The sequence below is a fragment of the Grus americana genome, chromosome 1 (assembly GCF_028858705.1).
Source record: "Grus americana isolate bGruAme1 chromosome 1, bGruAme1.mat, whole genome shotgun sequence".
NCBI lineage: Eukaryota > Metazoa > Chordata > Aves > Gruiformes > Gruidae > Grus > Grus americana.
The window spans coordinates 46,015,169-46,030,598 of NC_072852.1; the positions used below are offsets into that span (position 1 = coordinate 46,015,169).

A 15,430-nucleotide genomic window follows, 5' to 3' on the forward strand; every position below is an offset into this window, starting at 1 on the left:
TTTTTTAAATTCTTGACTGTCTTGTCTTAGTACTACAACTGCTAAATTGGTCAACAGATGGCAACATAGCATCAGGCGTGGAATATGACTGTGTGACGATCACAACCACTCTCTGAGAACAAGTTGTGCAATGGAGATGCTAGAGAGTATTAGACTGATTATTAAAAAATTTAGTACAAGTGAAAGAAAAAAAGTATGAGCGGTGAGTGTGTAAAATATTTAAGGTAAATGTTGTTGTAGTCTTTGGTAAAGCAATGCTTAAAATCTGTAGTCAAAATGTCAAATCACTTAAAATGTACCAGGCACATCAAACCATAAACTAAGAGGAAAACGCAAAACAAAATAAGTAAATGCAAATAATATTGGAATCATGCTTACAGCATTAAAAAAAAAAAAAAAAAGCCTGAAGTTCACTGTGTTTTAAAAGGATTATATTTAATTCTGTTTGAGTTACCTGTTTGCTTTTCTGTATAAATAGGCACTAACACCAGCTGAAAGTAAAATAATGTCTTCCTCGTCATGTGTACAATCGCCCAAAAGCAGTAGTGGATTCTTTGTGCAATAATCAGTTGCAAATCATTGATTAAACTCTGCTCATAGAGAGTTATACATTCGTTTCTTTAAAACCAGTGAGCACAGAAACTTTGTGTCAGTATGGCTGATTTTAGACACTCCACCTTTTCCTAGAAAGGCTCCGGACAAATGCAAGTTGCCCTGAGAGAAAGATGGCTGTTAACACTGCTTCAAGCTGCATGTGTTCATGTGGTTATTAAAGACCATTTTTGCTTATATTTCTCCTCATTTTTATGTACAGCTGGCTGCATACTGAAGACTGAATTTTATGCTGATCTAAACAATATTATTTTTTATTTCCCAACGATGTTGAAATCCGCAGCAGCACAAAACCAGTGCTATTTTGATACCACTGAGAGGAAAGTTGTTACTGCTCCCTCACCAGTGGTTCTGACACTGCAGTTTTCATGATGCAGTCAGCAGCATAGCTACACAATATTGGAGAATGTGTTAAATTTCTCTCTTCAGAAAAAAAATACTTACATAGCTAAAAATGTGATGAAGCCTAAACATTTGCTCTCAAAGACAACAAAAATCAAAAAGAAATTTATGCAGAATTTGTTTTCTAGCTCTGTTTTTAAAAATGAACAAAAGAGCAGCTGTACTGCATAGACCAAATGTCTGCTCTGTCTCCGGCAGCGGCCAAAAACTGATGCCTCGGGAAGCATATAAGGCAGGAGTAAGCATATATGAAGGATACTTCCAGAATGATCAAAAATGTGCCTGTCATTCAGAAAAAAAAGGAGGCAATCTTTGTCTTCATGCATAAATTTATTTAGGTGATGTTAGAAACACAGCTAAAACTTAGTCATACTGTGTAATACAACCAGAGAACTATGAGAAAAAAATGTTTGCATATAAGTCTCTTGTTTACATTTGCAAAATTATTTTCTAAAAAACCAGAAGTCAGAAAACTCTGAGTCTCAGGTCTTTTAATCTGCTTATGAGAAAATTGAAGAGAGTTTAATCTCTGTATGATAATAAATGTACTGAGAATTAGAGGCGTAGCGGCATTAAGTTTTTAGGAGTCACTGCCAGGGCTTGGTAGCTTGGCATCTCTGGTAAAATCGTGGATGTTTTTGATCCCTGTGGATGAATCTGGACTGTGGGACATAAACACCCTTCCGAACTCGTGGTTCATGATGAGCATCACAGCTGCTTCCTTGGTACACACCAAAGTCTCTGTTCCTGGTGCGGGGGTAGCCCTGGTGCAATGCAGTCGTTTTCCAGTCTGGACAAATGTGGAGGCAGCATAAAGAGAGCAAGTGCGTAAGACACCGAACCTGCCTTGATAGTCATTTATGTAAGACTCTTATCAGGTGTAAATATCCAAAGAGTAAGTTCATTTTTGCTATTGTTTTTCAGTAAACTTCTTTAATCCTGCTAATTCTTTATGTGAACAAGCCCCTCTGCCTCCTTCATTTGTGAAATAGATGTGAATATCTTTGCTTATTTGAAAAAAGAACCAGAACCTTTATGAAAAGATCGTCAATCAGAAGCGAGTTAGATTGAGATAAAATAGTAAAATAGTTTTTCTACCCAAAAAAAAAAAAAAAAAAGCATTTATCAATCACCTAGGGCCATTCATTGCTACAAGTTACTGTTCAGGGACTGAAGTTTCCTATTGCCTTAGCCAAAATAATTTCCTGTCTTGTGTGTCTTTTCAATGTGGAAGAACCTGTCAAGTCCAGATTAAACACTGAGATGCAAATGACCGATTTTTTTTCTGCCTTTTGGTACAGGACCATTCCTTTCACACATCTCTCCACTTCAGCAGTAAAACTGAGACATACACCATGACTACTGAATGTCTGACAAAATATTCTCATTTTGTGAGGGCAGAGAGAGGTCTCTTTGTGTGAGCTTGATGCTTCACAGGTATGGTTATATAGCTTCTAGCTTCAGAACTAATGGAATTGCTTCGTGGGCCATGGATCCCTGCACAGCGCTTCAGTAATTGGTTTGGATACACAGCGAGGCAGTATTTTATTCCAGGTTGTTTTCTTTGTCATAGCTCACTCTGTTCCTATACACTCCATGTTGAATGGGCAGAGCCTTCGATGTCATGTAGATACAGGAGAAATTCTGTCACAAGATTTCTTTTCTCTTTTATTCACTGTTTTACCTTCTTTCAGACAGCAAGAGCAATCGCTCCTTCCTCTTCAGCAAAACATGTTTTGGCTCTGTTTGTAGCTGCCTTGCAGATGGATTTAAACCAAAACCTCTTTATTAATACATTTGGTTGCTGCTTAAGACGATAAGTGCTACAAATGGCATCGCAACAGCAAAAAGTCTTTGTCTAAGTATTGATGTATTTCTAGAGCCTTTGAAGAAAAAAATCCCCCAAACTTTCTCAAATTGCTCGGTGTCCTGTGCTTATTGGGGTAGATTAGCAAAAGGTCTTTCCTAGGAGCTGGCTTTAAGGTGATTAAAGGGAGCAAGTGCTTACAAGGCTAAGGGCTGGATGTGTGTCGGGCGTGCTCGGGGATCTGTGACCCAGGTAGCATCCCTTTCTGCTCGCAAGTGAGAGCCTCAGCGGGGGGAGCTGTTTAACAAACAGAAGCTGGCCAGGATTCAGGTGAAGCGCAGTCTGGGAATAAGGAGAGAATGCTATTTAATGCCACGTCCGACTGCAGGAAGATATACAGGGCTGGAAACACTCCTGACATCCGCAAAGTAAAGCTATTAGTCACTTTGATTTAATCTCCTGCTATATTCACATTGTAGTTACTGCTATGGGCTAATAGCATATAAGGTAGTTACTTTGTCTTCGTCAAAATACTTCACAAAATCCTTAACCCTTTCGGATGTAGACATATGCTGGGGAGATACAATAGCAATTTCAGACGTAGGGTCACCTTAAGCTTTCATGCACAAAGAGAAGTTTATGTGCCTGTCAGCGAGCAGGTCATTGCAGATTTACTTGGTTTTGTTTAACCGAGCTTCCAAGCCCGCTGTGACGGGTGTTTTTCAGTTTTGAACAGTCTAGTGTCTGCATATAACCTGAAGTTGCCGGGGCTTTTCCCCCGGAAAAAGTCATTTATTTGGCGGGTGCCCCATCTAACAACCTGAGATCGGCAACAATAAACAGATGGTTAACGCTCAGTTTCCGCCACCCCCGTTTGCTCTAACCCTGACCAGACTTCTTAAAAACAGCTGCTGCCCATTTGTCTTTATCTGATCCTGTGCTTCAGGTAGAGCATCCTAAAAAGATTTACAGCTGCCAGGTCTCAACCAGTGGGTCAGTAAAGGGCACTAGACCCTTCAGTGAGGTGTTGTACCCATCGCAGTAGCATTTACATTAGTGGCACAGTAAGAGAAACTAATGTCCTGTAAAAAGCTCGTTTATCATCTTAAGTAGTTTAAACCACTTTGATATTTGATATATTATGCCTATCAATGTTAGACTCAAAATATTTCAAAGCCTTGATGTAGCTATGTAGCTAAGTTTAGATATGTCATATCGTCCCGGATATTGTGCAAAGGTTATGTGTTCAGAAGTACCTTTGATTAAATAAGCCTGTTAGTGCTTTCTTTCTCTACAATAACCAAAACTTTTAGGTTTATTTATAATTAATAATTAATTTTATATAATTTTGTCTTATTTTTAGGAGAAGCTCTGAAAATATTACATATCATTAATTTATAAAGTAATGCTTTTCCTATATTAATTATATTTGCATTTTAATATAATTAAATAAATTCAAAGATATCTGATAAGCATTGGGCTTACTAGTTCAGTTTTACTGGAATTCCTAAATTGCTTGCCTTTGCTATATTGACTTTGTGTTTTTGCAAACTCCAGATTAATTAGAGTAAAACTGGTAGATAATACTGAAAACAGAATTTGTGTGAAAATATAATTTTTTTTTCACTGATTGGTTATTTTTTGTCAGACTTTTTTTTTTCTTAAGCCTTTGGACACTTTTTATATAGTTAGTGTGAATAGTTGATATATGTTTCATGTAGCAGTAGTGATTTTTTTAAAACAGTGATACTTTTTAAGAAAACACAAGAGCATGCATATGTGACTTTCTGCTCTTTCATTTTCATGACGCAAATGACTACCAATAACGTTAGCATACGTGTAAATCCTGAAAACAAAGTACCTGAGCTGAGTGATCTCTCCGTGCTATAACTATCAAGTAAAAAATAAAGTCAAAGGTCTGAGGTTTTTAAGACAATAATAAAATAACTGATTCTGTTGATTTTTTAAAAAATAAAATAAGGATATGTTAATTTTAAAAATAACTGGGTTTACAGGTGGAACATAAATATGGTTGTATTACAGATTTCAGTGATTTATCACTGGTTTAGAACTGCAATTTTAATATGTGTTTCCTTTTTATAATTGCTCAGATGGCAGAGTGAACATGGACTAAAGAGATGTCTTCTCTTATTTTAAGATGAGGCAGTTATTCATGTTAGCTAAATCTATATTTAATATATTGGGCTGAGTCTTGAATAAATTTTCAGCAGACATAAATTATGCTGTGCTTGCTTGCATTTATTTATACGATAAGAGTGCTTTTTAAAAAAAAAATACAAAAATGGTTCCAATTTGCTTTGTTCAGATTCCTGTAGTATTAGATGGAAACACTCTAGTTAAAGCACTGCAAAGCCAAGAACTTAAAGATGGGACTTTCAAAGACTGTTGCTAAGAGACTCAGGTGTCCTGATTCTATAACTGCTTTGTGAAAATGCAGTGGTAAATGTACATTGCAGATGACTTCACAGTCAGTTGCTGGGAAAAAGTTCGGAAACACCTCTTGAGTTTTTTTGGGATCCATCCCTAAGATCATATTTTCCCCCTTTCCAAACTAAACTAGGAGTCACCTGACAAGCCTTTACAAACTTTGTAGTCCCTCTGAGGAACATGCAAGTGGAAGCCCTGTCCCCCCATGTTGGCTCTCAGTCCAACCTGTGTCATGAGCAGTCCTGGTTTTAATCCCTAGTGATGTTCTACTCGTGTAATGGTGAGTAGGCTTTGAGGATATTCCTTCCCATTTCCACATCTGTGCTTCTCGTACAATAGCATTTGCAATTTATCACGTAGTATATTTCCTAGTTTGGTCCTACACCAGCTGTGCTTCAGATGTTCTAATGTTCTTCTGATTCGTTGAACACAACTATGTCAAAATATGTTGAACAGAATGTTTTGCACGTTTTTTTCAAAATTTGAAGCCATACAATTAAAAGACACTGTGCTCCGTACACAGCATTGATAAGCGATGTTGTAACTAAATGAGCAGGTGAGCCTGGGACAAGATAAAAGGGCTCTCTCTGTCCTTATGGAGCTTGTCAGGATAAGCTGCATTACAGTATTTAGAAAGCCACACTTTTTTAAAATGAGGTGTTTGGGCAGTTCCATTCTTCCCAGAAAATGCTTAATAAGGTTTCCACAGCCATGTGAGAACGTTCTGAAGTAATAGACTAATCTTTACTTCTTCCACCTTTAATACAGACGATAGGTTTAAATTTTTGCAGGCGAAAGTAGGTTTTCATATGAATTTCTGATTTACTGACCTTACAAGATTTTGACCAAAGGAGCATGGCATTCTCTAAACCTCTCCCAAAGGATTAGTAGAGTGAAGAATTTCTAAGCTTAAATTCAGCACCGGTATGAACTCTTTAACCAAATGGATTTCTTTTATTTCCTAAATTCAAATAGCTTAATATGTTATTCATTTCTCATCTGTAATGTTTCTCAGCTTCTGAAAATTGAGTCTTAACTAGAGAATTACTACTGTCAAATTCTTTATTTACGTTTTAATGCGGAGTGCGATTTGAGATACCAATGGGCTAAACCAATTTTGTTTTCAAATCGATTTCTTGGAAGAATGCTAAGTGCCACCAGAATGTTTTCTGAAAACTTGGTGGGGTTTGTGATGGTCTGGTGGTTGGGGTTTTTTGTCAGTTAAATTGCATTGAGAAAAGCTGCTTTCTTGGAAGTGAAATATTGTTAAGGTCGACAACACTGTTGCTACTGTGAAAAGCGTATGACTGGCTCTTTGGCTGTGACAAAACATTTAAGAGCACCTTCCCCCCTTCTTTGGCAAAACAATACTCTCCACTTTCCCTTCAATTCTAACACGGCAACTGACTGAGTCTACACAGTCAAAAAATGAAGGCACTAAATGAATTTACACACTTAATGTGTTTTATAATTGTTGAAGAGTTGACTTTCTCAACTGTTTTCTTGGACAGAAGGAATTTCAGCTCACAGATTTCCTGCTTCATTTGTTAGTTAGGGAAACGTGGAAGGAAGGCTCAGCTAACACTTGTATTACAGCCTATAAAGTATATGTGCATAATGCTCTTTTCAAGTATAACTGTTTTTCAAACAGACAAAATACTATCCTAGTTATGGTAGCATAACATTTTCATCTGACAAGGAATCGTAAGTCATGTGACTTTTATTTCAACTAGCTATAATTATAAATAATATAGATTGCATTCAAGTGAAATGCATTTTAAACGAAGTTCTAAATAAGCTTAAGTTTGTCAGTAATTTCATTATCTGTTTTACATTATTTTACATTACATTACATCACATCACATCACATTACATTACATTACATTACATTACATATTTTTAACTACCTTAGTCAGGGGAAAATTGTAAAAACTTGCTGTATGATGTGGTTTCCCAAGAGTTTTGAACTGATCTAAGACACTGCTTTCCTAAAAGGGTTGCCTTACTGCTTTCTTGTGCTCTTGCTAGTGTTCATGATGATGCTGGTAGAAGAAGAGAGAGGGAACATGGAAATGTGCAGTCAGTGCAGGGGAAAGCAGTCCCTCTGAGGCGGCAAAGAGGAATTACATCTGTTTAAACAGGCTGTGGAACAGCGTCCTTAGGCTCTGTCTCTTCTCTGCAGGGCGTCTGCAGTGCTGGACTGGAAAAAAAAAATACTTTCATTCAGCCAAAATACTCTCGGTCTAGGGAAAGACACAACTCTCAGAGAAATGTTAAGTGTGGTATCACTAATTGTCACGCACCTGGTGCCTGAAAGTTTTCTTTTCAGCCCGTGCTCAATCATCACGTTAGCGGGACTGCAGTCTAACTGGGGCGTGCTCAGGCGCGAGGTGTCTTACGTCCTCTCAGGGCTCTGCTCACTCTCCCGGTGTTCACAACAGATGAGTCTGGCCTATGCTATAGTTTTGGTGTCACCTCCAGCGTATGGGACAGTTATAAAGCTAGGTCAGTGGGGACCTTGCTGCCCTCTAATTTCTTTTGGTTGTTTCAGCTGTATGAGCGACCACACCAATCCACAAAAAAATTAGTTTAAAAGAAAGCATGCACCACCATCACAGTGCAAAGAGATGAGGTGCTTTTGTTCACAACCTGATAAAGACCAGGAGACATTGTAGGTAAATCAGCAAAGAAATACTGGCCAAAACCTCTCTGTATGTATCGAAGGTTACTTGATACCAGCAGCATAACCTAGATCTTTGAGTGCAGAATCATTATTAAGACGAGTGCATGACATGTGTATTTGGTTTTTTTCATGCATTTTTCACTCAGACCATAATTTCATAGTATCAACATCATAATCTAAGAAAAAAGTTCAGTGGATGTATTTAAAGAATTTTTTTTGGATACACAAATGTGTGGCAATCTTGCATAGAGAACAGTTGCATGGACAACTCCAGGGCTAAATGGGGCTTGCTTTGCATGTGTATGGGGCTTGCTTTGCACGTGTAAGTACAGTTCTGTTCCTGAATATGCAAACAATGATTTGCACCTACTTCACCTTAGAAGGACAGCTGAAGATTGTGTTGGGTACCTTTCAAGAACTGAAGCCAGGTGGCAAGCTGTTGCAGTTTCAGACCAAGGCAGTGTTATCTGGGTAGCTGGCTGCCAGGTGCCCTTCTCATGCCCCTTTCTATCAGTACTTTTTGGTGGACGCTTTCTCTCTTTTCCAGCTGGGCTGTTGCATTGAATTGGTTCATTCACCAAACTTGCAACTGCGGCACAGTTTGGACTATCTATCCATGACAGCCGGATGCATTCAGTCGCAATGTGTAGTAAGCAAGGAGTGGAAAAGCATTTGAGCATTTGGTACTTGAGTAAGGCAACACCCAAGTGACATTTTTGACCTGCCTTTTTATTTGCCAAACATTTCACAGCTTGTTTTCTTTTAATTTGAATGCTTCATGTTGAAAAATGGAAAACATAAAGGAAGCAAAAGCAGAAAGGTTTCATGATTGCATTTTTACAAATACAGATCTTTGTATTTTGATTCCAAATAGCCTGTAATTTCAAAAATCCATTACACTAAAACTCTTTTAATTCTCAGTTGAAATGAAAAGCTTATAGGGCAGAGGTTAAATAAACTATTTTGTTTATCTCATGACTGATGTATTTTAGTTGGTTTGACTCTTTAGAGGGGAAGAGACAAAAAAAAACCCCTCAGATATTTGCACAGCTTTACTGAAAATAAAATAATGACAAGCCCAAAAAAGTCCTGTTAGTCCACATTAGTACTGCCAGATCAGCTACTCAACCTTGCCTCTGTAGTTGGGAAAAAGTACTTTCTAAATTAAAAAAATACAACTGAAAGTCTACAAAAGTTTTTCTAATTCATCTCCTTGTTTTAAGGCAGAGTTAGAATCTTGCATCATTCCTGAAAAATATTTGTCAAATCTTCTTAAAGCTTCCTGTGGTGGAGACTGACAACCTCAAATTAACCTCAAAGAGAAAAAGTTTCTTCAAGTTTTTGGCTGACTTTTCTTTTACTGCAATGGAAGCCCATTAGTTCTTATCCTATCCACCGCAGACACAGCGGAAAAACTGTTCCCTGCTTCTTGGGGATAGCCTTGTAAAAACTGTTGTTATGCCCACTCTCCTTTTTCTGTAATTTAGCCTGATCAGTTCCAGTTCTCTCAGTCTTTCTTCATAGGTCATGGTTTCTAGATCTCTGATCTCTTTTCTCTCTCAGGACTTTTTCAGACAGTTCATCCTTTCTTTGAAATCTGCTGCCCCAAAATGGATGCAGTGTTCCAGCTAGAGCTTTGCCACTGCCACGCAGAGCTGAAGGATTACTTCCTGCGCTTTTGCTGGCTGCTCTCCCATACGTGTCGCGGAATGGTGATTGCTTCTTTTTGCAGTAGCATAACTGTGACTCTCGCTCAGCTTGTGATCTGCTATATCTCCCAGACTGTCATTTGGTGTTCCCCATCCTGAACAGCTGATTTTCTTCTGCCTGAGTGTAGTCCCTTCTGCTTTTCTGTACGGCATTTCAAACTTTTTTTCTAAGCAATGCTCCAGTTTCTGAAAATTATTTTAAGTTCTTGCAATGTCTTTCTGTTGCACATTTGCAGACTTAGTTAATGTGGTTTCTGTTCTGTCATCCAAGTTCTTAATGAAAACATTGCATTTTGTAATGGACCTCCAGCCGGCAGAGCTTTTCAGTTGTTCAAGGAGTCATTAATGACTACTGTCTGTTTATGGTCATTCAAACAGTTTTCACTCACTTTATAATATTTTAATCTAAACCTTGTTTCTTAAATTTGTGTATGAAATTTTTGTGTGAATTGGTGTCAAAATTCTTGCTGAAATCAAAATATATGACAACTAGTTGTTTTTCGCTGTCGTGAATCCTTTCACCTCCTTACAAGCAAAGTAGACTTACTTGTGATTTTTCTTGACAAATTTATGTTGACTATTACTCATCTACTTATATTTCAGTGTTTTTAAATTCTTTATTTGTTCCGTTTATTCAGTGCACTGAATTCAAACTGACTGCTCTATAATAAGACATACATTTACTAGCTGTCTGCCATACCATCTTTGAGAAATTCTCAGTGACAATGAGTAACAGTTCTGAGGTCACTTCATTCCCTTCACGCCTGTCCTAGGGTGAAGTTCATAATACGTGCCTGATTTGAAAACTTATAATTTATGGAAATGTTCTCTAGTTTGTTTCCCTATTTTAGGCTGAGATTTTACTTCTTTGCAACTGGATTAGCCACATGCTCTCAGATGACTCTTCTAATATGCGAAAATGTATTAACCACTTCATCTTTCCTAGTTTTTTGTAATAGAATCATAGGATCATTTAGGTTGGAAAAGACTTTCAAGATCATCGAGTCCAACCATAAACCTAACACTGCCAAGTCCACCACTAAACCATGGCCCTAAGCGCCACGTCCGCATGTCTGTCGGTACCGTTACTTTTCTGCTAAGTTGTGGACTAGCTCTTTCCATAGCCACAACAGAGCAGCCATACTGCAGACTCCCAGTACTGGAGAAATACGTCGGGCTCTTTCAGCCGTGCTCTTTCCAGCAGCCTCCATCACCAGCAGCATTGCAAACCTACTTCCCACTCCTCTGACAGGTTCCTTAAGTGGCCAGCTCGACTGTCTTGTTTAGCATCCAGGACTGGACAGCAGAAGAGTAGACACATCATGACCATTAAAAACTGGAAAATGTTGCGGTCTGGCTGCCCCACAGAGAACATGGTTCGTGAAGAGCAGCGATGGTCACAGCTCTGGCTACCTGCTGTGGTGCACTGGCTGCTAGGGGCTGAAAAGGGAAGGAGTATTTGACTTAGTTGAGTTCTCGAGCTGCCCCAAATTTCAGCATTTACAGTCACAGTGGCAGTGCTGGTAATGTTGCCTCAGGTGACTGGGAAAAGAAGAGGGGAACGTGCAGTCGTTCAAAGTAAACAGAGAAAGTTTTATTCTAAAGATGGGTGACTTGAGGTACAGAGCAACAAAGTAGGTTTTGTAATGCGAAATACCATCCAGGAGTCCTGACTGAAGCGTGTTACTCTCACACCAGAATCCACTCCTCAGCTATTAAATAAATCTCTTGTGGACGGGGGGTGAGAAGGGGATAAGATATATGGGAAAGGAAATGAGAATGTTATCTCCATTTTACTGTGTAATACTCATTTAAGAATGGCTAGAGTTTTCTGAATAATGAATGTATCTCAGTATTCCATGTCAATGCAAAATGCTGTCTGAAGAACAGTTACTGTAAATGAGAACTGAGAAACTGCTATTGGAAAATTACTATAAACCTTTGGAAAGTGCTAATTTCAAAAACAAAACACGGATTTCATTTTGTAGTGCGACTTTCAATTAGGAAAAAAGTATTTCATTTTAAAATTCTCTGGAAAAAGTAACTAGAATAACTCTGATTTTTTTTTTTTTTTTTTTTTAATCCTTTGCAGCTCCCGGACAGCTGTATAATGGATTACTATGAAAAATACAAGCACAGAATGAATGAGCTTGAAGCATTTAATATGGTAAAAGTTATAGGATTAATACTATTACCTTATATATATGTGCTAGTCTAGAACAAAGCCCTGTTAAGTTTTATGTGGAGGTGGACTGTCTTACGCTGTGGTATGCAATCTCAAAAACAAAGCAGCTCCCCCTTCCAAAGTTTGGAGCACATCCTATTCCAAAACTATATTAGGTGTCAGTAAAATAATAAAGCGAACACATGGAAGATTCTTTTTCAAGAGGGACTATTACCCTGGCAAACGAAATGTCAGTCTCCTTTTAAACCTAGACTGGTCTCCATGCAGTTATTTCATAAAAATTCTTTTTATTAAAATTCATTATTTCCCTCTTTAAAATTGTTCTGCTTCATATAATATCATTTTCTTGTTGGACAATGTCTCGAAACCAACTAAATAACATAGTTTCCTGGCTTTATAGCATTCCATGTATTTTTGATCGTTAATATAATCTGTTTTGAAGATGTCCATCCCGCAGGGAAAATTGGCAAGGTGACATTTGTACAACAGACCCACTAGAAAATGATTGACCTTCCTGGAATTGTTCTGTGGAAGTGTAGCTATTTGGAAGTGTATTGTCTCTCTTTCCCAAAATCATTATAGTATATAATCTTTCTTTCAGCTGAAGGTTGTTCTGGCTCCCTGCATAGAAGTTTTGATACTTCTGGATCGTCTTTGCTACCTCAAGGAGCAGGTATTTTTGCATTGTATTTTATGGTACCTAAAGGCTACATCAGTGAAATGAGACTATTTCAGCCAATTTATTACTGTGCAGACCAAAAAGTCTCTGTTGCAGAATTATTATTCTCGTCATATTTGCAAAAGTATAAGTATTCATTCCATTTAGTATAAACATATGCCCAGCAGATGTTTTTATTTTCAGCAAAGCAGCAACAGTAAAGTTTATGTTCTTTTAATTGTATGGTAATTACTAGTCAATAGATAGTAAAAAATAAATTAATTAAATATGCAACAAATCTCATTTGATACAACATATTGAGTTATTTAATAATTAAAAAGAATATCGGAAATGCTAAACAAACATTGTGTAGTACATGCTAGAGCTTCCAATGACTATGTTTTAGAGCATATAATTCAAGAAATTTTGAATAGGGTCCAAAAATGTTTATGATTTCCTTTTATTGTTTCTTAATTAAGATCAATGATGAGAGAGGGTGCACTTTTTCCAACTGTATGGGTCAGCTGAGGTACATTTGACTACATTACAGCCTGGATATATTTTACAAGTATAGACCTGGGATATAATAAGCAAATGCTACTGCATTTACTCCATGATGATTTATATTACACTGTTTCTTCTAACACTAATTTTGAGCTTGGCCTGATTAACTGAGAAGCAGCAGTCATACTTTCTCTGCACCAGTAAACGTTTTTCGGACAAATAATAATTTGCTAGGAGGAAATGGTAGCGTCTTCCAGCTTCTGCTCTGGGCCATGGTCAAAATAAAATTTTAAAATAAAGTTTAAACTCATTCATGTGAATAGGTCTGTTTTTCCACCATCAACCTTTCATTTTAACAGCTGCATTTTATCATAAGTAAAAATTCATTTTATTCTCTGCCACAGTGCACTTGGAACAACTGAGTTGTAGTAAATGTATGCTTTTGTTCTAACTGGTATTTTTACAGAGAGGCAATTTGAAATATTTAAATAATGATGTATTTTCCCAAATGCCAACCAGTTATAAATCACATAGAGATCTGTATGATTTCCAAGACGGGAGATCAGACTTGCTGCAGTTAGCACTAATTTACCTTTTCTAAATGTAATATACGCATTGATTTAATCTTGTACTGGTTGATTCACAAAATGTGTTTAGGAAGAAAAAATAGAAATGATAAAAGCCATATGCAACATGAAGACCAGATCCAGCTGGCCTGATTCATTTGAAGTCAGTTAATTAGCTTCAGTAGTAGAATGTGCTGCATAAAATGAGCAGGACTTGATCCTTAATTTCTTTGCTCTAGTTCAACTAAAAAAAAGCTTTATTGATGAAGGGGGTGGTAAGCTATCATTTGATAGTGCCAGAAATAATTTAATGACTTTAAAATACATCCTGGTTTGGGTGTCCTTTTTTTCACAATAAACGTTCTGTGATTTTCTTGTTAGATAAGTGTTTTTCCTGCTTTGCATTAAGGATAATTTTTTTTTTTCAATTTTGTATTTCAAAATGTGGACCTATTACCATATCTTTGCTTTTAAGTAAGTCAAACACATTTTTATGTACTTCAATCATATATCATTTTACAGGACAACATTGCCTGGTCCGGACTTGTGAAGTTATTTGATCCCGTGAAATCCCCCAGATGCTATGCAGTTATTGCTCTGAAGAAACAGTGATGTTTTTAAGTGGAAGCAAATTGCAGATAGGTTGAAAACTCTGAACCGATACTGCTGTTTCCTCACTTTTATTCTGATATTTTTAATTGATTCCTCAAGTACACTGCTTGCTTTTCTGCTGCAAAAGTAAAAAGTGCAATGCCTCTATGAATCATGACAAATAAATATCTCCTTTATAAATACCATTGCTTCCTTATGTCAGTTATTAAACAATGTTGAACATCTGGCTTTATTATAAAAGTTACGAGCCGTATTATGTGATTATTATTTTAAAGTATTTTTTATGTTTCTTCTTTTTAAGGCATTATACCATGTATCAATACCCCTTCTCCCGATATTTCTAATCACAAGAACATACCTTCTCAGTTTTTACCCGTGGCTGGCATCAGCAGTCTCAGACTAGCCTCGCCTTTTTCTTTTCTGGATTCAGGTGGTGCAGAGAATAAACAGAAAAATAACCTGCACTGTCAACAAGAGGTTCGTAGACTAAATAAGATCTTTGTACTTCCCTGGTCTCCAGGTCATCAGGACCAGCTGATTTATAGAGCAACGTAGAAGAGCCTAGATATAACTACCTGCAGTGTTGTATTAACCCCTTCTGCCTTCAGGCATGTTCTTGGCATGCACTTGTTCGCCTTTCACTCGGAAAGAAAAAAAATGCATGTGCTCTAATCCAACGGGAGATTTCCCAGTGCTTAAGAATCAGCTGCCCCGCAGGGGTGCGCTCTGTAATCCTCGGGTTGTATCAGAAAGCTATTATCTGGCCCAAATGTGTTGGGTATAAATACTTTGGTACCCAAGTGAATTGAAACTTGTAGGCAGTTTCTTGTTGGCTGTACGGCATTGATGAGTGGGAAATTTATTTGTTGATGCACTTATCTCAATGGGTTGCCTAATTAAACTTGCAGATTTTCCATCAATTAAAAAAGAGAAAAGTTTCTATTCTAAGTCCTAGTGCTTTTATTAGAATTTTCCAGCATATATAAAACATAATTAACTACCAGTGCACAGAAGGAAGGACAAAAAATAGAGAATAAAATACAGCATTAAAGAAGAAAATGGAAGAATGCAACTTTGGTGAGCAGAAGATGAGAATAACAAAAAATATTTTAATATTAATGGTATAATGACAGTAATAGTCATGGGAATCAGACTGAGATTCAGACGTGAGCAGGAACAAATCTTGTTCTGTTTCAGTCTGCAAAATATAATGAGAGCTTGTGAACGTGGCCATTCAAGAAAGG

At 37.3% G+C, this 15,430-nt stretch overlaps 1 protein-coding gene across 7 annotated transcripts in view; it reads left to right on the forward strand.

Moving 5' to 3' along the window:
- The window catches only part of METTL25 (methyltransferase like 25), a 63,035-nt gene extending 48,686 nt beyond the window's left edge, over positions 1–14,349 (forward strand). For 6 of the 7 annotated variants that reach the window (XM_054824045.1, XM_054824064.1, XM_054824107.1 and 3 more), the window contains 3 exons: positions 11,754–11,828; positions 12,448–12,519; positions 14,097–14,349. In XM_054824045.1, the coding sequence (XP_054680020.1) occupies positions 11,754–11,828; positions 12,448–12,519; positions 14,097–14,186 (237 nt within the window). In that variant the 3' untranslated portion in view covers positions 14,187–14,349. Of the gene's footprint in view, positions 1–30; positions 4,175–11,753; positions 11,829–12,447; positions 12,520–14,096 lie in introns of those variants that run through there. The other variant, XM_054824096.1, reaches the window with a different exon arrangement.
- The last annotated feature ends 1,081 nt before the right edge of the window (positions 14,350–15,430 follow it).